Here is a 22,129-nt window from a genome sequence, read left to right on the forward strand (position 1 = left end):
AAATACATCTTCGTTATTAATGACTGTGAATTGCTAGAACTTTTCACAACAACATACTTGTTTTGCTTCAGAATGTTTTAAATTTGATATTGCTACCAGTTTCCTTATTTAATGATGTGACTACTGCATTTCTCGTGCACCAAGAATAGAGATATACTTAGTATTTTAATACACCAAGCTTTGCCTCCTTCTCCCAAGAGCATAGTTGTTTCTTAGCTAAACTTGTGGTGACAAAATCCAGAAATGTTGTGCTACAATTAATCTGATTTCAAGATGCTGTCTGTTATTAATTATTATGGTTTATTATTAACTATCATTGCAAAGTCTTCAAAGCTCGCTGATGGAAAGCATCAAAATCTAACAAAAGCAATAAAAATAAAACAGATGATAGATGATCTCGTGTGGTAATTCGTATGCTTGCAGAGTAAATGGCTCATTGTTAGTATTATTGATTGGAAGATCATTTAGCTGAATGGATCTGGGTGTTTCTTCATCTCTTCACCTATTCCTTCCCTGCTCATTTTTCCTGGTTGGCAGGAAGTCATATGTTTCAATGCCAAGCTGAAAATCCTGGAGCATCGCCAGCAGAGAATCGCTGAGGTCAAGGCCAAATACGAGTGGTTAATGAGAGAACTGGAGGTGACGAAACAGTACCTGATGCTGGATCCTAATAAATGGCTCAGTGAATGTAAGGACATTGTTTTATTGCCTGAACTCATAGGTGTCCTTTGGTTTATTTCACTGTGGGGAGGAAGGGGAGCAGAAAGGTTTGCAGAGAATGAGATGTGAGCTACTGTGTTTGTAAACTAGAATGAACTGACATATGACCTAAAGGCAAGATTTAGCTTGACTGTATTTCTAGAACTAGTCCCTATAATTCTTATTAAATGTCGACAGTAGAACTGAACAATCCTTTTTGCCTGAGAGCTGAATGTTAAAATGGTACAGCATTGTAGTGGTGAATGTTGCCATTGGTAGATAAACGTTCACACTTTTCAGTCCACATCTACTGAAAATGAGATTATTTTTTTTTTTGGCATCATATCACTCAGACATATGAGCAATTTTGTAAATCTGCTCTTCTACCACAGAATAACACCATGAAGCAAACTTGTCCCTTGGCACTAGTGGGCTTACATGAAGGATGAATTTGGCCCATTCTTCATTACAATATATGTGTAAATTTAGTGAGCTTAAAGGGCATTTACATTCAAATGCAGAAGGACCTCAGTACCTTGAGGGAAAAAGATATTCTAGTTCCTTGTGGGAGCAAAGGTTCACCTGAAGGCTACTTGTGTTTTGCCCCGACTGTTTTCCTCACAGTCAGCCATGCGGTTGCTGGAGGAATAGTCCTGGTGGCTTTGCTGAAGGAAAGATGGAGTATGGAGTATCCTCTGCAGGGGATGGCAGAGCATATTGCTCAAGAAATCATCCAATGCGATCATAACAATATTTTTCACTATCAGTAAGCTGACGAGCTATTTTAATAGCCATTATATAGAAAAGGCAAATTTTAATGGCAATAGGAAGCTAAAGATAATGCTGTATACAGTACCAATGGGTTTGAAAGCTTGAATTAGATTTGTCTCTCCCAGTAACGAGTATTGGGTTTTTTCTACTTTTTCTACCTGTGTGTTTTCTTTCCTACAGTTGATTTGGAGCAGGTATTTGAGCTGGATTCTCTGGAATACCTGGAGGCCCTGGAATGTGTGACTGAACGTTTGGAAAATCGTGTCAACTTCTGCAAGGCCCATCTCATGATGATCACCTGTTTTGACATCACCTCTAGACGCAGATAAAGAGCGAACCTCAACAGAATTTCAATGGGCATCTCTGCCATCCTCCTTTTCCCTTCCGAATAGCATCCCAAAGACAACAGAATGAGGATGAAGGTTGGAGTCAAGTCTCAACTGTGTGTATGAGAGATTTGCTTTACTATACGGAAGAGTAGTATAAAAAAAAAACAGGACAAGCATGAAAAATGGAGATATAAGGATGTTGATTCTGTTAGCCTAAAAGAGCACTTTGAGGAACCTTTAAGGACATGTCTGTAAATAAGAACTGCTGGCAGAAGAGACTTCTTTCCCTGCGTTAGCTGAGGGAGGAGGGAAGGTGGTTGTAGGACTTCCACAGAGAGGTTCATTAAAAGAAAACCTATCCAGAAAGACTGTTTAAGTGCCTTGCAAATCTTTATTATCCAAACATTTATGTTCATACTTTCTTGTGTACAGATGGTGCTAGTCAAGAAAAGAAAAAGGAAAAAAAAACAAACACACTTTTGAAATGTATTTACAGCTTGTTTTTCTCTTGGTGTTTTCTCCTATTTCAGACTTGCTGTTTCTAAGTAACTTGTGTTTGTAGAGATATTTCCTAATCAGTACAACATATGAATAAATGTTAACTGTCTTTTATTGTTACCAGAGTAAGGCCACTCAAAGAGAAATTCAGCTTTTCCAGATAACACAAATATTTCTAGCAGTAAGCAAGGTTTGCTTATGTGTTCTTTTATACTACCTTCCACCTTAGAGGACACAGTAATTTTCCCAACCTATAGATTCTGCAACATGTGAGAGAGAAGAGGTGATGTTAGGGTGAAGTTAATATCTTTTCCATTTGTTTCAATCCCCATAGCTTGTTTTCTTGTTCATGTATTTTAGCTTTGTACTAGCTAGAGCTATGGATGAGGAGGCCTAGCTCTCCTAGCTCCTAACCCTCTTTTCTGGGACTAATAACTCACTGGAAACTTACCATTTAGGGTGATTGTTCCTGTACTTATCAGTCCAAAATATCAGTTCAGTTTATTCTGTCTTCCTTTCTATAACTGATAAAATTTAGCTTTGCCTCTTTTTGATACACACAACTGCAAAACATGTTTTGGCAGCTTTGGGTCCCTGGCCTGGTCTGTCTGTAGTCACAGACATACCTGAGAAGTGCAGGCTCTGTTCAGCTCAGCTGGTTCGGAAATAAAGAGGAGTACTCAGTGAGCGAATATAACACTTCAGGCATGTTATAGAAGTGCTATCTCTATTCCATTCCAACCCTCTTTCCGTGGGCAAGGACATCTCCCACAAGACCATGTTGATTGTGGCATTTTCCTAATCAACACCTCCCTTATTGGAGCAATGACAAATTTCACATTGACATCAAAAGGATGAGGGTCTGGGCCTCAGTGCATATCCAAATGTTGTACTTGTTTGCGTCTTTATCTATAAACGGTATGTGGGAAGGAACATCCTTTGTGTTACTTGAAGAAGTGTGTGAGATTTGCATTTTAATTACGAATGAGCATAAATAATTGTTTTGTTGTATGGGTTTCTTCTTCTTTATATTAAAATAAGCCCATTCACAAAAATTCTTCTAGCATACACTTGCATGACCTTCCTGTTGCTTATGAGAAAATAAGAGCAGCATTTTACATACTCAGTATGCATCAATTCATGAATTTATTGTTCTTAAATGCAGCTCCTCCTTTGCCTGCATCAGCACATTAATGCCATCTTACAATACGCCAAGCACTAACTCCCAGTGGAAACACTCTGCAAAAATACTGATAGATTTATATAAGGGTTACCTGAAAAAAACCATGTACCTTGTATGTTTGCCCTTTTTATCAGGATGGACCAAAATTTATTTGTGAAGCCAAATGGATTACACCAAGGATGCATTTGACACACTGAAAATTAGGTAGTGAAAGAGCAAAATCACAGTCCTTACAAATATTTTATCTATGAGGACTTAATTATAATGACCATTAACACTCATAGAATGGCTCAGGTTGGAAGGGACCTTAAAGTTCCAACCCCCTCTGCCACATAGCTCCTATCACATATTAGTATTCATATACTAAAATCTATAGTAATCTTTTTTTTTTTTCTTTTTTTTTCTGTCAGTGCATTTCAAAATTTGCCACTGTAATACTGTAATTTTGGGAATTGTGGTGGCTTAATGCATAAAAGGGAATGTAAATTTGCAGAGATTTGACATCTGTGGAACATTTTCTGTTAAAATAGCTTTTTACTTTAAAGTTTATATTATTATACTTCAAATATCTTCAAAACAGATAATTAAAAGCATCATGACCTTATTAAAATTGCTTTTAGTCTGTAGTAGCCAGCATTTTACAGAAGACTCATACACTTCTGCAAGTCATCCAGGAAATCCCATTATTTTAGCAATGTAATAACCAGTGTAATGCCGCTTTTATCCTGTATTTTTTAAAAGGCATCGTTACCCAAAAGACATACCAGCGATGTGAATGGAATCCTTAATTGTTTGCATATTCAGAAATCAATCTCATTTCCCTGGAACAGCTTCAGTAGGAAACAGCGGTGTTAACGCAATTAGGCCTGAAGGTTAAACCTTTGTTTGCATATGCAGCAGAGGATCACGGTTCTTTATTGTCAGGTTCTGCAGTGAGCGCACCAGCCGTTAGCTTCCATTAGAGGCAAGTTTCAGGCAAGGGCAGATGGGGTAGTTTGGGCCTAATTCTGAAAACTTTTCATCTTGACATGCTTGAATATTATTTCTACGAGGGACAGAACTTGTTCTATGACCCCAAATTCAGGTGCACCCTTAAACTTGGCAGTTTGGCTGTGATCTGAGTCCAGCCATCCCGTTGGTCCCTGTAAGCATCGGCAGCGGGCAGAAAGCCTGGGTCATGCACCAGCCAGCTTGGGCGCTCTGGGTCCCTTCGTTTTGTAGAGCATGTGGGAGAGCCCTAATTCCTGGAGCATTTGTCACAGCTGCATGTGGCTTCGCTCCCACCATTCATGCCTTGTATCAGCTTCAGAATGATTTCTTGTCAATTCATTCAGATCTGAGTAATCAGAGGTACTATTTTGCAGAAGGCAGGCAAGCAAACCGATACCCAAGCTGTCCTTTCTTAGCGCTATCCCAACTCTGTTCTCATCTCGTGTGTTGGTATAACTGTGTGTAACTGTGTGGTGAGGCACAACAGCATCAAGAGTTACGAGTTATAGCCGAGTAAACCCAGTAGTGAAGAAAAGGAATAGTCACCTGCCACTTGTTTGGTATTTATTGTGCTGCCAGCTGTACGGTTGAAGAATGAGCTCTTCATTTATTTGATACTCTGACACAGCTCTGATTTTGCCTAAAGGCCACGCACAGGTTTATCACTGACCATCCGCAGGCTTCAATCCATGGTCTGGCAAGACTCCCAGTATCACACCATGCAGCATCTGAAACTTGCAGCTACATAAAATACTTACTAGTAAAGAGCAACGTCATACTCCTCTGACACAAAGCAAGCTAAAAGTGAAAACTGCAGATAATGTATAGGTTTTTCTTTCTTTCCCTAAACATGGGAATTATAGAGGCAGAAAACCTGGAGTAATGCTGGGATTAATACACATCAAAATAGACTTGGTCCTTTAAAAAATACTTTTCTTTTCATTTATCTCAATAGTATGGTTGTCTTAAGATAGCCCACTATTATCTGCACTGTGGAATTCAAACTTTATGACAGCTGAAGGAAGTGTACTTTTTGACAAACATTGCCTTTTACAAATGTTTGTGATTTTGTTTTGCTTTTTTGAGCCAACAATCATCAAAACTGAAGGGTAGTATATACATACAGACAAATGCATACGTATGTAGCCTGAGGGAGATACCCCCCCACATATATTATTTTGGAGAGGTTGCATAGCTATTCACAAATGGCAAAAGCCCCACTCCCTCCCTCTTCCGTGTAGTGCCCGTAAAACCTTTCTCCTGTCACTCAACAAGATGAAGCTGACTTATGCCACAGTACAGGAAAAAGGCTTGAAAGACTTCTGAAGGCTTCCTTTAAAGGTCCTTTATTCCCCTGTTCTGCATCCTATAGGCCAAGTTGCTGCAGTTCCCATGTTGAGGCTGTTACTGAAATGTTCAAGTCTGTAAAAGTAATCCAGATGAACTACTCTGTATTTCAGGGTGTCACGAATTGAAGGCAAGATAGCTCACGATCATTGCTGTTAAACACAACAATTTGAACTTACGCATGATGCGTACACCCTAGTCACGTCAATTGAAGCCTGGGACGATTAACTCCATGGGAGATAAAGCTTCCTGTCAAGTCCTCATAGATTTATAAATTGTAACCTGAAGTTTTGTGTTGCAGATGACTATCCAAAGCAAATACTCTAATAAATGGGGGGTTTATTGAACCTCTGGTGCCTGTTCATATGGGCAGGATGGTCACACAGCATCAGGGATGCAGAGATAGAGCAGTTGTACCACTGCATGCTGATGGGAGTAAATGATGGGAGTAAATAGCACAGAGAGGTGGTATTTCTCACATCCACAGGTGGGTGACATGTCTTGCTTAATCCCGCTGTCATCATGGTCCTTGTTTTGCTACCCCATAGGCTTCTGCATTGCTGACACCCAGCAGTTTTTGGAGACACAAGGCTGGATGTTGCTAGCTATTGCAAGACTTGAAATAGGTTTCCAAATAGCTATGGCAAACAAAACTGTGAATGATCTGTCAATCCAAAGTTAATTATCTCTATCTCTTGCATTTATTGTGCGCTCATCACAGGTTATCTGAGCTTCCATACCTGCTCTTGGAAATAATAAACCATTTTACTATTGGCTTTATCTTTTCTTCTTTCTTCTTCTCAAGCAAACTTTTTTTTTTTTTAAAAAAAAAAAAAGGAAAGAAAATTAGTTTCCCTTGAAAATGTAGCACCTTTATCTTGACCCCTTTGAAGTCAATATGGATTTTGCCACCAGCTTCACTGGCAGCAGACTGAGGCTCACTTACACAACATTTTGAACACAAAGGGCATGATTATTCATCAAAGAATGGAGGTGCTGGCAGTGAAATAGTAACAGTCATCAATAATATTTCAAACTATCTTCAAAACTCTCTCAGACACGAAAAAATATACAACCCAAACCTTCTTACTTTGAGTGGTCCTACTTATATATTGAGCAAACTTTATAATAATGGTTAAAAATGGTGCTTGAGGCAGTTTCAGCTATATTACATATTCTCTATATACTATAGATATGGATTGTATTCACCCTTTCTATTGTATGTGTATGTGTGTGCATATTTACATCTAGCACACATACATATATGTTTTATGTATGCATAGATACTAACTTTTCTGTTTGACTTCTTTCTCTCCCATAGCTGAAACTGCTGGTTACTAACATCCACATCATATTCTATGTATGAAGGATATAATTTATTTGTAAACTCAGGATGTTCTTGTTTTATAGAGTTGCTTGTATTTTATAATTTATTTACACATCATGGTTGGAAATGCTTATCTAAGTGCTATGCATTGAAGTGTATGTTTGCTAAATCCATTTCACTCTGTCCGTGGCTATGTTCTTTCTCGTTATAACAATGGTATAAGATAGGGCTAAGGAGGAGACAAAATGATGGATACATATCTTGTGCTGGTCCCACCAATGGGTGATTCCAGAAGAGGATGTATTAGTAGTAGATATATATATATTTTATCAACTAAATTTTATGGGAAAAAAAAAAAAGAAAGTAGAAAGAACAGCATGAGAACAAGTTCAAAATGTGGAAAGTCACAGCCATTTCCAAGTTGGTCAACAAATGCATTGAACCTTTTGCCATTAAAATTGTAAAGTTTATTGTTTGCTGGCTTAAAAAATATCCCTTTTGTGGTATCTGAGGTGTGAAACATTGTCAAAAATATGATGTCTGGAAAAAAAATCAAACTATAGTGGCATTAAATGTTTACTTTTATCTTACCGATATATCTGCCTCCACCTCCTGACTATTTCACTTTGGATGAGAACATTTGTCAGATGGCAGAGAAGATGCTTGTGACCAAACACAAGATGAGATGTGCTGTTCATGAGAGTGAGCAAGATCAAACCTGAAACTAAAACACCCAAAGGGGTTCTACCATGCAAACATTGCTGAGAAGCAAATTCACCAGAAAACCATAAGGAATCACAGGGTTTGACAGCAATGGCAGAAACACTGCAACCAAGCACGGCACCATTATCCTCTCCCCTGCTACTGTCCAGAAACAGAAAGCAAGCACAGTCACCAGGCCCAAACTGGTTGTGTTGGTACATAAGCTGGTTATGGATATATGCCTCTTCATATTAGCAGTGGTTGCTCAGTTGGCATTTGTAAGCAAGGGAACAAAATTGAGACCAAACAAATGAGAACAATGTGTTTATTTATCATCTCTCACTACTGCATCAGATTTCCCTTGCCCACTGTGCAGGTATTTTATGCAACGTGAAAGTAATAAAAAGAGTTTACATCCTTTCCTCCAGACACATTACATATAGCTCAGGTTCAGCTGCCCCCTGAGCTTCTGCTAAGGTGTCTGCAATTTCTGCTTGGCTTTTGCTCACGTTTATGGTGTTCCCTATTGATAATCAAGAGTGCCTCGCTTGCAGGGACAGACGTGAATTAGCTCTCCAGGCAAATCTCAAATGCCCATTAACCATTGGGTAAGTCCCAGTAAGGACACTGTGCTCTTTCCATTGGAAGAAAACAAAAAATCCTATTTCTTGTGGAGAAGACAAAAAAGGAAGCAATTTAAGATCTCCTTTAAGACACATGGTATGCTGGCAGATGATTCTGTCACATGGCCTGCTTTAGGAGGGACATGTTAGCACACTACAAGCCTAAATATTTGGTTGATACTTTGGTGTGCATTTAAATAGTCCTTCCTTCTATGTTCCTGTGTCAGCCCAGTGTCAGAGCCACCAGTCACAGTGGCAGGGGATGCCATCACCTACAGTGACCATTGCTTCTGTACAAAATAACTCCCAAGGTGGCTGCAGAAGTGATGTCTGGCACACAGTGAGATGGTGTGTGGCAGAGAGAGGCCTGAGGTTCTCCTTTGCCAGCAGCAGACCCTCTGACTCCAGTACAACTTCAGCTGTTGCCCCTGGGCCAATGAATTTACATGCTGGTGCCTCTCCACAGTAGCTGCAAATGAAGATAAACGGCTATTTCTTTCATCTGTGGGCTGTTCAGAATAGCTCTGATTTGCTCTAAAGAGCTAAAAGGCTTATTGCCTATTTTTGAGGTAATTTATCTTCATTGCTGTTATCATGCAGCCACATCAGTATTAAAAAGCCTGAAGTGCCTTAAAGTGACAAAACCAGAGAAAAATGGGTTAGAGCAAGACCTACTCTTTGTCTGAGGCAGAATTGGTGGCGAGGAGCTCTATACAAGCTGAAAAATAAAATCAGATCACTGTTGGTCAGTTCTGAAGCCTTAGGGAGCTCAGTGCTACACACCTCTGGTTTGGGGCAAGACTGACAGGAAAGGTATAAGGCACAGAGAGGAGAGCAGGCTGGTGACCTGGTGTGGCATGGCTGAAATGCCTGGTACTTCTTGTAAGCTAATGTCTTGTCCCAGCCATGCCCAAGTCTTACCTTGTCTTTGAAGCTAGTAACTTGCCAGGCTGAAGATACATTGCAAGGGAGGGTTTAGCCTGTAAACCTGATGGGGATCCTGAGAAAGCTGCCTAACTCCTGGAAAACCTGGGGAGAGGAGCCAGTTGCTGAAGCTGCTTCTTCTCCCACACCTGCCACAACACACTGGGGCCCTGGGCTCTCACCTCATTTTGATCAGCAGCTCTGGCTGCCATTGAGCCACTGAGAAGTGAGATGAGGAAGGGGGAAAAAAAAAAAAAAAAAAACAACTCGCTCTCTCTCAGACAAGTACAAAATTAATATTTAGTTCCTCTAGTAAAAGGCCATCTGTGAGTGGATTTTATGTTTCATGGTGTCTGTTAGTGTTCATGACAATTGCCAATCTGGCAGTTTTGGAGCTGACATCTGCTATTTAACCACCAAGCACACTATAGTGGGTACGACCATGCAAATGCTCTGTGGTGCCCAAAGGCCATCTCAAAATCTTTAACAGCAAATAGATAGCTTGGAGGTCCAGTCTGTTCTCCTTCAGAACAACCCCAGCAACTGCTGACCTGGGAACAGCCCTAAGTGGCCGAAATGTCCATCCCCAGTGTCACTTGTCAAGGGAAAATATTTGCTTTCCATTTCACGTACATTAACATGTGGCTCTTCTACGGAACCTTATTGCATGGGTTTGGCACCCATGTTTTGCATCAGATTGTGGATGGCATGCCAGCCAACTGGCAGCCAAAAGTATGCAGCTGTGTGCGTTTGGCACACATCCATATTCCCATTTCTAGCTCCTGGCTAGCCGTGGACAGCCAGACGTGTGGGTGTGGTGTGCAGGACTCCCGGGCATGCTGCAAAGAGAAAATCTCACACCTCTACACATGGAGGACCTCTCACTCACTTTAAAGCGATCGAGCTTCCCCTGTCTTGTCCCTGCTCAGCTTCATTCTCTGAATGACTTGAAACCAGGGAATCGGGGAGAAAAGCTGCCATTTTTCTAAAAGAGCACAGAAGCCATGCTGTGCACTGGGCTGTGCTCCACAGGTTCCTTCACACCAGTGCCTTCAGAATCCCTGTGCTGCCCAACACAGTGCTGTGCAAGCTGCCCCTTGGTTCTTGCTTAAAACAATAGCATGGCGTAGCAGTGCTTTTACCCACCTTGCCCTTCAGCACCCTGCGGCCCAACTCATGCCTGTCTCTGTGCTCTTAGCTGGGTGTCCCTGGATTCAAGTGTGTCTGAGCAGCTGCAGGAAGATTCACAGCCCTGTTTTCACTAAACATCTCCCAAACCATGCTTGAAGGAAACTCCACAATACCCAGCAAGCTGCACTTCAGGAGCCAAAGAAAACACTGTGAACATCATTTTCTCCTAATTTCCAAGGACAATGGAAAGCATCGCAATTAGGTGACTAAAGTGAACACTAAAAGTTCAGCTACTAACCCTGCCATTGATCACTCATGCTGCCCCGGGGGCTTGGGCTCTTGCCTGCCATGAGTTTAAAGAGGCTCAGAGAACATTTCTGAAGGTTATATGTAAAGCCATTAAGTGCTGTGAAATCCACAGAAAAGCTTCTGGAAAGCATCTAAGCCCAAACATTGCATACTTTGCAGCCATCGGCCTCTATTCTTTCTGCTGACTGGGCCAGAACAATGGACGCACCAACCCTAGTCCTATTTACTTGACAATTAGCATTGCAGTGGCATAAAGTGTTCTGCGGAGTGGGTTACTCACAGGAACAAACACTATGTGTGTACTAAATAAAAGCCTAGCCTAGCAAGAGGGACTCTCACCTGAAGACCTGTTGTCCCACCACCCAGAGGCCAGGGCTGATGGAGAGGCAGGACTCAGGGGAGGCCAGGGGCAGCAGGGCCAGTCCCCATCCTTGGGACAAGTGCCACTTGCAGCTTGCCAGTTCTCCACGGCAGGGGGAAATGTCAATGTCAAAACTATCTGTGAAGATTAGTTGTTTTTTTCTTCCTTCCTCAAACAGGAACCTTGAGTAAAATTGGCCCTCACGCTAAGCCATTTCGATCTCTTCACAAGCTGGCACCATAAAGTGTGGAGGCTGTTACACTGCCTTATCTTCTTGCTGGGCTTGTAAACCTTTGAGCTTTGAATTGCCTCTATGACCCTGGAAATTCTTCCCTGGACAAGGCAGAGGATACCTTGCTCTACTTTTTTTTTTTTTTTTTTTTTTTTCAAAGCGCATACATGTAGTAACTTATAATTGAAACCAAAATAAAGTCTTTCAGATGGGCAAGCCATAAACCAGCTTCTCTAAGAAATCATACACCTGACCACATCCTGCAGACTTTCCTCAGATGTGAGGCAGCACAGGCTGGTGAGGAGCTGGCCCAGTAGCTGATGTTTGCTTCTTGCATAAGCTTTTGCTACAAGAAAATTCAGGTAAATTTGGGGCTGGATGAACCCTGAGGAGGGGGCAGAGGCTGACAGCTGTGCTCTGTCCAGCTGGCTGAGCGCATCAGCCAGCCTTGGGCCCCGTGATGGAGGCACCTCTTGTAGGGTCAGAGCAAGGCCTCAGCTCCCTTCAGGCCTCAGACAGCCATGTGCCCTGAGCTGCTGCACTAGCTGGTGCACTCCATACATGATGGTGGCAGTGAGACGAGGGAGTTTGTGGTGCCCAGCAGGACATGGAGACTGATTTCTGGGGAAGAATAAGTGTCATTTGCCATTTCCTTCCCTCACCAACAAATCTGTGCCTGGGATCATCTGCAGGCCCAAGGCAATTTGGGGTTTCCACCATTTCAATTTGGCAGGCTGCTTAAGGTTTCCCAGAGGAGTTGCAGATGGCACAGGGAAGCCATGTCTAATGGCAGGTGGCTCTGCAGAGCGACGGGCACAGAGGAGCGGCCATGGTGCAAAGCCAACGCAGTAGCTTAGGCATTGTCCTGCCAAACTTGTTCTCCACCATTTGCCAAGAGTGGAGCAGCAAGCAAAACATTTCCGTGCCACCTCAAAATGGTTACTTATTGCCTCTGAATTTATTTTTTAAGTTTATTTATTAATTTATTCTCTGCTTCTCCCCCCACACACACAGACAGAGGCTGAACAGGTGACATCTTTGTACAAGGCTAAAACCTCAGCGGCTCTAAGGCTGATGGCCCTGATCAGCATGTGCTTCATGGTCAGAGTGCAGCCAGCAAGGCACCGCTTTCTCCCAGGCACAGAGCTGGGACGTGGAAAGCTCTGGGCTGCTCCCAAAATGTTGGCTGCAGAACAACGGGAAAGGCCTTGGGACACCTCTTCTCTGGACTGTGAGAAATGCGGTATGCTCTACAGCTGGCTTTGGCACCTTGCTCTATTCCCTACACGTAAGGAGAGGTGTTAGCTGATGGCACTGCGTCAAGCAGGAGGAATAAATCCCTTCCTTTGCCCTGCTTGGCTCCTCACCAGGCTGTGCTCTGAACCGAGACAGCTGCCTGGCTGAAGGACGCCCTAATGGGTCTCAGTCAGAGCAAGAAAGACTGGGCAAAAGTCAGTCTGGGTTTGGGCCAGTTTATAGGGAGTTTCTGCACGTCAGCAGAGGTCTAGCCCTATGTTGTTTCTGTAGCGCTGCAAACACTAGCCAGGAGCTTGCTGCAAGCTGGCCTTTTTTTGACACAGAGGACAAGTTCCCACCACCCCCATTAGCCTGATTCTGTGATTCTGTGATATGTTCAGAAATTAACATTCCCAGATTATAATCACAGATTCCCAGATTATAATCTGGGAATAATTCCCAGATTATAATAATTCCCAGATTATAATCTGTGATTCTGTGATATGTTCAGAAATTAACATTCCCAGATTATAATCACAGAATCACAGATTATAATCTGGGAATAATTCCCAGATTATAATAATTCCCAGATTATAATCTGTGATTCTGTGATATGTTCAGAAATTAACATTCCCAGATTATAATCACAGATTCCCAGATTAAAATCTAGGAATAATTCCCAGATTATAATAATTCCCAGATTATAATCTGTGATTCTGTGATATGTTCAGAAATTAACATTCCCAGATTATAATCACAGAATCACAGAATTTCTAGGTTGGAAGAGACCTCAAGATCATCGAGTCCAACCTCTACCTAACGCTAACAATCCCCACTAAACCATATCCCTGAGCTCTACGTCTAAACGTCTTTTAAAGGACTTCCAGGGATGGTGACTCCACCACTTCCCTGGGCAGGCCTGTTCCAGTGTCCAACAACCCTTTCGGTAAGAAGTTCTTCCTAACATCTAACCTAAAACTCCCCTGGCTTCAACTTAAGCCCATTCCCCCTCGTCCTGTCACCAGGCACGTGGGAGAACAGACCAACCCCCACCTCGCTACAGCCTCCCTGAGGTACCTATAGAGAGCGATAAGGTCGCCCTGAGCCTCCTCTTCTCCAGGCTGGAACAAGCCCAGCTCCCTCAGCCGCTCCTCACAGGACTTGTTCTCCAGGCCCCTCACCAGCTTCGTCGCCCTTCTCTGCACCCGCTCAAGCACCTCCATGTCCTTCTTGTAGCGAGGGGCCCAAAACTGAACACAGTACTCGAGGTGTGGCCTCACCAGAGCTGAGTACAGGGGGACGATCACCTCCCTAGCCCTGCTGAATGATTACCTTCAGCCAGTTAGCATGATGGGGAGCATCACTCCCCAGTAAGTGTACTTTGATCACGTAGGGGATCAAAACGTAGGGGATAAGCTGGGTACGAGAAACTGTGAATAGAAAAGTGAAATGGAGAGTGAATTAGAATGAATAGAAAAACCACAGACATTGCCAGTACATGGCTGAAGAATTTTTCCCACAGCTGGAAGTGACTTGGAAAAGGAGACTCACTAATAGCAAGGGCTCAGAGAGCCATGTGGGAGAAAATGGATTGCTAGGGAGAAGCAGAAAGCAATCCCCAGTGGTCCATGACTGCTGCCTTTTGCACAACCATTGCACAGAGCCTGCTACACCCATACCCAAGCACCAGATGCCTCCTGGCGCTGAGGGCTGCTGCTGTAGGCTGAGAGGCCAGTGGTTCCCCGTGGCAGTGCCCAAAGACCACAGTGTCCTTCCCATCCTTCACCGCAGGCTTCCTGCCATGTGGCAGGGGCAGCAGTGCGTATTTTGCACTCACGGCCTTGGTGTCCCCATCTGAGCATGGGGCAGCATGAAGGATTGGGCCAGACCTCAGCCTATTCCACCACGGGATGCTCAGCACCGCACCTGGCCCCTCCTACAGCAGAAAGGAAACACTAAAATGGCTTTGTTAAAAACAGTGTCATTAAATGTAAAGAGTCAAGCACAGAGAGGAGCACAGCAAAGGCCTTGGGGGAGGGGAAGAGTGGAGTTCTGATAATTTCCTCATCAGACACCTTTCTCTGTTACTGTCTCCTGACTCCTGCTCTGAAAGTCAAGTGGAATTGTCAAGAGGAATCACCTGTGATTTAAAGAGCAGTTTTCCTCCAAAGAGCTGTGTAAAATTGCCACCTTCCTATTTGGAGCCTCTGGGGACAGGGAATCAGAGCTGCTGAATTGAAGGGGCGGAGGCAGAAAATGTTGCTCTTTTCTTCATTCTCACCAGCCCTTGGCTGAAACACAGCTGGGGATCAGGCTCCTTAGCTCCAGTGAAGGAGACCACCAAGTGCCACCTGCCCAAGCCCAGGAGATGAAGGGGAACTTTAAGCAAAGAGGCTACATGGTAATCCCCTTCCTCCTCTCCTGGGGGCAGGCAGAAAAGGAGACTGTGCTCTTTTCTTGTGTAGGCTTCTTTGGAGTTAAAAAGGACTCAGGCAGGTTTCTTCGGCCCTGCTTTCTTGCTGTGAGCCCCATCAGAATTGGGTTAACAAGGAGCTGGAGCATCTGAGACTACTGAAAAGCTTGTGTGTATGTGCGTTCCTGCGCGTGTGTGTGTCTGTAGCTATATAGAGATATATTTAAAAGAAGGTTAATTGGTCTCCTGGGAACTATAAAGAACTTGTTAGGTTCCTCTGTGTGAGCAGTGACTGTATGAAACCTAATTACTGAGGCTGAGTTATTCTTTTTTGGGGGGGAAGGAATCTCTAAGGTCCTTATTAAAACCTACAAAAAGTCTAAAGAATGATGGAATTAGAATTGATTTGTCCGTGTTGATCACAAGCGCACAGCAAATAAAAACGTTGAACTCACCCCATGAAATACTAATGGGGGTCATATAGGCATGGTTTACACATCACTATTATGGGGATAAACAGAAATCCCCTTGTGCTGAATGACAAGACTAAGGAATAGAAGGCCACAGATTTTCAGGTAACCTGCATTCGTTATTCTTAGGGCAAGAAAAATACACTCAGCTGTTTTTGTAGGGACCATTATATGAAGCATTCATCTCAAATGTATTTTCAGCCTGATTAACTTTGTAAAATCAGAAATGAAAAGGCCAATGGGAAAGAGAAAATAGCCATTATAAAAGCAGAAATAAAACAGAAGAGGACCTTTAACTTGGCAACCAGCTGTTGGCTGCCCTTCCCAAAACACGAGTCTGGCCAAATATTTCTTCCCTATAATCAGTAGTTTCTTTAGCTGTCATGTAGTCCAGTGAGGGGGCCTCTCTGCAGCACACTGTTGCATGGTGCTGGTGCTCACATTGACACCATTTTCCGTGGGTGACAGCCACGACCCCAAGGCTGCGGATGCCAGCCTTTGCTCCAGTGCTTTTTGCAGTTGCGGCATCACGCAGCCATGAACACATCGGTGTATTTATCCTGTGCATTTATCCATGGGCCTCATTTTCCTCAGCTGTGACATAATACTTTGCCTTCTCTGGAAAGTTTCTGGAGGTGTTTTGGGAACTACATCTTTTCTGCAAATAGCTCTCCTGCTGTCCTACAAATAAGGTGCTAAGGGAAGGCATGTAGAGTTTTAAAGCCCTTTCAGTAGGGAAGTAGTGAGGCAGACGTATGGAGAGTGTCATACCCACTTCCTTTTAATTTTTTTGTGGGTTTGTTTTACCAAAAAGGAGTGAGTGGAAATTTCCCAAGGATTAGCAACAACAAAGTCCAACTATGCAACTAAACAACTCAGTCTCAGCATGACCCTAGGTGATTTGCTCAAGGCCACAAAGTTTCTGGTGCAGCGGAGAAGCCAAACTAGAACTCCACATCCATAGCAGTAAGACCGTCTTTATCCTTGTTTTATGGGAGATTTAATTCAGAATCAGGAAAAAAATAAAAAATCTTTATTGGCACAACCTCTATGAAAAAACAACTCTGTTCACTATGAGTCTTGCTGTGGCCAGGGACTATTTGTAATATTCTCTGCAGGGAATAACCCTCTGTATTTCATTAATATGTTAAAAAAAAACAAAACAAAATGTAAGAAAAACTAGCTTAAAAAATACACAGCAGAGAACAGGTTTACAGCTACAAGCACAGAAAATGCTGAGTAGTGGAGACTTTTGCTGGCACAACCTGCACACAATAGACTGCAGACACAGGGTGATAGCCTTGAGAAGGTCACAGCTCACTGCAATTTTTCTTACTAGAGTCTTTCCTTTCTACCACCTCTGCTATGAATTGCAAGCTCTGTTTGCTAAGGACCCAGAGATTTTTCAGCTCTAACATTATTAGGCACACTTTGAGGGTTATGGATACAAAGAGTTGCATCATGCTTAAAAAAAACACAGACAGGTTAAGGATCTGTTTTTATTTTATTATATTTTTGAAAGAAGGGTTTGTTCTATTGCTATCAATTCTCAGCAGAAGTGCACAATTTCCTTTTTTTTTTTTTTTTTTCCTCTGTTGTTACTGCTTTTCTTCCAAACACATACTCCAATGTAGTGCAATTGCTGTAAGTGCAATCTAACATAGACTAATAGACTAATTTAAGGGAAAGTGACAAAAAAAAAAAAAAGTAACTCAAAATGTATTTCTGAGCCTTGAGGTGAACCCAAATTGTCATTACTTTCCAAAGGTACTGGAAAAATCTCTGAGCTGGTCTGCTGAAAACAAGTACCAAGCCTGCCAGTATTATTGATAATGTTGCGGTCTGCGTCTTTCTGAGTTTAGACTTCAGCATCTTTATCTTGGAAAGCTGATAGCATCCAAAAACAAAACAAACAAACAACAACAACAAAAACAATGCCACAAACCAACCAACCAGAAAAATTGAGACATATTATTCTAGAGGGCCAAAACATCTGTGCATATATACTTCCAAGTTACTTTGAGTTCAAGCTGAAAAAGTAAGACTACCTTGAAATGAAATGTGTTTAGCCAATGTGCCTTCCTCCCTGGTGCTCTTGCTTCCTACTGCACTTTCAAATCTTTCTGCAGTCACAGGCCAGCCTGTTCTGCAGAAAATAGGCTGGAGTGGGAACACAGAGAGAAAAATCTGCCAGCAACAATCGTCCATGCAGCATCAGCAGCCCTGGTGGTGGTGTGGGAGATACAAGTCTCCAAGGGAAACCACGCAATAAATGTCTGACACCAACCAGACAACTTGACTGTTCCTTTGACCAAGCTGAAAGAAATGCAAGTTTTGTATCAGCAGAAATGAATGTAAAGCATGAATTTTGTCCCTGTACTAGGGAATCTCTGCAGAAGAGCCCAGAAAAGCAGGCAAGGCAAGGCAGGTAACATGGTGGTGCTCTCAGGACCCTGACCTGAGTGTAGGTGGCTCCTTTAGCTTGCTGTAATGTCACCTTTCTCATCCAAAACCAGGTAACTTTGACTCTGCCCTAGCACCCGTCTTTCCCTTTTGTTGTGCTTGCATAGTTGTGTGTCCTTGAACCAGAAGGCAGTGCTGCTATTCATACATACAGTTGTATGTATGCATGAGAGCTGGCGGGCATCTCCCAGCACGTGCTGTGTAAACTGATGCACGATCTCATCTCACACTCCGAAGTCCTTTCCATTTGAAAATCTTCCCATCTGATTAGTAATCATAAGATAAAACAAGTATCATCTTTATGCAAAACCACATAATGTCAAATACAGATGTGTCCCTTTAAAACCAGAAGATAGCTCTTGAAGACGTGAGTACCCTCTCACATTTTCTGATTGTCCATCATGATGCTACTCCTTTGTCAGAAATCCCAATAAATGCAAAGGTCTGACCTTTTCCCCAGATAATTTCCTTTTCATAACAGCAAGAAGACCCAACCAAGCAGTGAATTTCTGTGGGGATTATTGCACATCTTGGGTGGCTGATACGGCTTGGCCTCTGGCCTCAAGCCATGCCTCGTACTCCAGAAAGGCGCTGCATTTCATAGGTTATTGCTTGCATATTACTGCCGGGCAAGTGAACGCTCCATACGGTGGAACAAATTCAAACGCCTTGAAAGGAGATATCTTCCTCAGCGCTGGCACTCATGTACTGGGGCTGTAAATTATGCCCAGAGTGTTCATTTTCTTTTTAAATGTGCTCCCATCTCATAATAATTAATGGTGTCAAGTTACCGGTGTGAAAAAAGCCTGACTTTACAACAACTATGGATTAATGAAATAACAGTCATGGCTGGAGTAGCAGCAATAAATTGTTAGAGAGGAGCGACACACCTGAAGCGATACTTTCAGAGGCCTTAAATTATTTAGGTTTCGACGTTCCTCATAAATATTTGGCTGTCGTTAACATTTGTTTCTGTGTTAAAAGTGGAAGTCAGCAGCTCTGGCAATAACAACCCTCTTGCTGAGGAGTGTGGGGAAATGGAGCACATGCTTTCCAAGAAAGGCTTCTCTTCCCCAAGGATGATCTCCTAGCTCATCACATCTCTGAAGGTCTTAGAGCCCCACCACACAGCCATGTCCTAACACCCCTGCCTGCTAGGTGGGAGGGAGAGGAGGGCAGGTATGGAAAAGAGGGAAGAAGGAACATGGTTGGCCTGGCAATCATGAAACTGAATTTGCTTAGAAAAACTGTTAACCACTGTGTTGCACTGCTCACTTGCTAGAGCCCCAGGCTCCAGCCTGTTGCCTGCCCTGAGTGAGGAGGAGGTGACCATACCTGGCTGCAGTCACCAGGGTGAGCATTTCCCTGGCTGGAAAGAAACTCCTAGCTAGTGTTGAACTACAGGATTAAGTAGCCCAAATCTCTATGCTCTGGAGTCCAAAATACTCTTTGGGGGACTGGAAGCAGTAAGTCCAAACACTGCAGGCTCAGAAATGTCTAAAAACCACAGCACCATCTTCCTGGGTACACGCTCAGTGCACTTTGCTGTGTGAAAGCAAAGCTGGCACCTCACTTCTGTTTCAGTTCCTTACTGAGAGGGTAGGTGCTGGAGGCCCAGGGGTATCTCCGGGCACTAGCAGAAGGTTTGACTTCAGCCCTAAAGTGATTCAAAGGGGCTTCCAGAGCCTAGTCACCTTTCAAACCAGGTTATTCTAATTGTTTCTTGAATGCTTTCTTAAATTGAGACACCTAGTGGCAAGTATAATTTCACCTAAAAAATCCAAGAGGTAGTTTAAGCATGGTCCTGTTGACAGCATTCCTGTATTTCTTTTGGCTTTTTAGTAACTAAGTAGTTTCTCCAATTTTACTTTCATTAAAACAAACAAACAAACAAACAAACAAAAAGCTGGAATTCCTTTTATGTGGACAGATTATCAGCAGGCCTGTCACTGAACTTCTAACCCATACTACCCAACCTACTTTTTGCACTGCCCCTGATACCCAACCTCTGATTTTGAGGAAGCTTCACAAAAAACTTGCACCTGCAAACAAAGGTTTGAGCTCATAGGTCCAAGTCTCTCTTTTTAACACTTACGGATTGAGAACTTGTTGAAGCAGTCAAAATGGTGAGACATCAGGATAAACAATTTCTGCATAGATACATATTTGATTAAATTTTTTGTTTCATCCATTTTAATATCCACTATTATAACATATAAAAGGCAAGAAAAAGAGGAACAGAACTCAAAAGTTAAAATGCAAGGGAAGAAAATCTCATTTAGAACACTGGAAGTCTTTTATTTAATGTCAAATAGTATTGGATCAGGCTTTTGGAAAACACACCAAATGGTAAGTCAAAGGGAAAAATATGCTCTCTCTACATAGAATATTTCTGAGACTAGATCTTCAATTGCTGGCATAAACTGGCACAAAAAACTGGCTGCTGATGTCAATGGAATTACATTATTTTGTAACAAGCTAAGACTGTATGCATTTCCCAGCATTTGTTATCAATTAAATCGGGTGTTTTAAATTGATAATCAAGTATTATCATCTAAATTAGGTGTTTGGTAGGAAAAAAAAAAATCCAAAGGGTGTTCTGATAAACAGACATAAAACAGCTGGTAAAGTGAGACTTTGTGATCATTCCAGAGATAACGGGACGGATACAGAAATCAATACCTAAAACACATGGGAGAAGCTGGGTCAAGTATCATTGAGTTACAATTCAAGTCTCAATTCTTCCTACATTCAGTGGTATTTGGACTGAAGATTCTGGTAATTAAATAAAAATGAAGAAAATTGTTCCTTGCTATATGTTTAAGTCTGTATTTTTATCACCAGCATCTTTAAGATCAAATACTAAGGCTTACCCACTACCATTTTGCCTTGTAGAAATTAGAAACTTTCTGAAAATAGCACATATTCCTCCAACCATTAACTCAATTCAGAAGATACAGCAAAACCAACAAATTTTTGTAATCAAAGTAGGGCCTGATGAAAAGACAACAAAATCATTGAGAAACTTCCTAATGTAATAAAAAACATCTGATTTCCTTTCTCCTTGAATATTTTGTTTTCCAGACCGGATAATTTCTTCATTGTATTTTCATGATGGCCTCACACTGCTCCTTTAAGTCCATCAAGGTTTGCATCAGCCTGTGATCTGTCCCATGGGTCACCTTCATAATATTATAGGCCTGGAGAAGAGAGCAGAAAGGGACACATTAGTCATTGCGCAGGACATCTGAAAGGGTTGGTAACTACAGTAGGGCATGGATTTCAGTGCCAACTCTCAAGATGGGGGCTTTAAAGCATGGCATAGTAGAAATCAGAGTGAAGTATCCCAAAGCATGTAACAATTTGTCTCTGACAAAGGAGGAGGTACTGACACATTATTCTTAGATGTTAAAACATTAAAGTCCCCTAATGTGTTGCACAGAGGGATGTTTGGCGTAATAGAGGGAGATGCTTTTGCACTGAGGCATGAAGGCAATTTTAAGATTGATCAACTACAACACCCAAGGTTTTGATACATTATTTAAAAGATGACTGCGATATTTATGCTGTTAATAGCCTCAAAGTCCTTGAAATATAAATGGATTAATGCTTAACAAATAGAATTAAGTGCTCTGACTATATAAGGAGAAACTATACATAGCATCAAACAAATATGTAAATTAATAGTTTCACTCAAAAAAGGCACGTGTGAGGAATGGTTCTTTGCTCCATTTCCCATAGATTATTTTCTCTCTGTGTTGGTCATCTTACATTGCTAGCCCAATTTATGCTTGCTCATATTGTCTGTTTTATTGCTGATTCCCTGCCACAGATATGTCTGACATACTCCTTGCCCAGCTCATGTTTCAATCACCGTTTCTCATACGACATTTCGGCTTCTTCATTCTTTTAAATTCTTCATGGAAGAAGGGAAGTACCAGGTGGAAACAGACTCAGCACTTATAAGGAAAGAACAAGGGAGCTCCAAGTGCACTGATAGAAGAAAAAACATCAGAGATTTTTCTTCATCACAAGCTGAGGAATCATCAAAAAGTAAATGCAGCCTGGGCTTGAATAAGTTCCTGGTCCAGTCGGCTGATAAAATTCAGCTAAATCAGCTT

At 42.2% G+C, this 22,129-nt stretch overlaps 2 protein-coding genes across 2 annotated transcripts in view; one reads left to right on the forward strand and one right to left on the reverse strand.

The window, feature by feature from the left end:
- The window catches only part of KIF26B (kinesin family member 26B), a 263,040-nt gene extending 259,165 nt beyond the window's left edge, over nt 1–3,875 (forward strand). The window contains exons 13-14 of the mRNA XM_032183779.1: nt 538–688; nt 1,651–3,875. Coding sequence (XP_032039670.1) covers nt 538–688; nt 1,651–1,799 — 300 coding nt within the window. The 3' untranslated portion in view covers nt 1,800–3,875. The remainder of the gene's footprint in view (nt 1–537; nt 689–1,650) is intronic.
- Nucleotides 3,876–21,067: 17,192 nt separating this feature from the next.
- SMYD3 (SET and MYND domain containing 3) overlaps nt 21,068–22,129 on the reverse strand; it is a 397,374-nt gene continuing 396,312 nt past the window's right edge. Inside the window, exon 12 of the mRNA XM_032184877.1 lies at nt 21,068–21,208. Coding sequence (XP_032040768.1) covers nt 21,107–21,208 — 102 coding nt within the window. The 3' untranslated portion in view covers nt 21,068–21,106. The remainder of the gene's footprint in view (nt 21,209–22,129) is intronic.

This window comes from Aythya fuligula, chromosome 3, assembly GCF_009819795.1.
Source record: "Aythya fuligula isolate bAytFul2 chromosome 3, bAytFul2.pri, whole genome shotgun sequence".
Lineage (NCBI taxonomy): Eukaryota > Metazoa > Chordata > Aves > Anseriformes > Anatidae > Aythya > Aythya fuligula.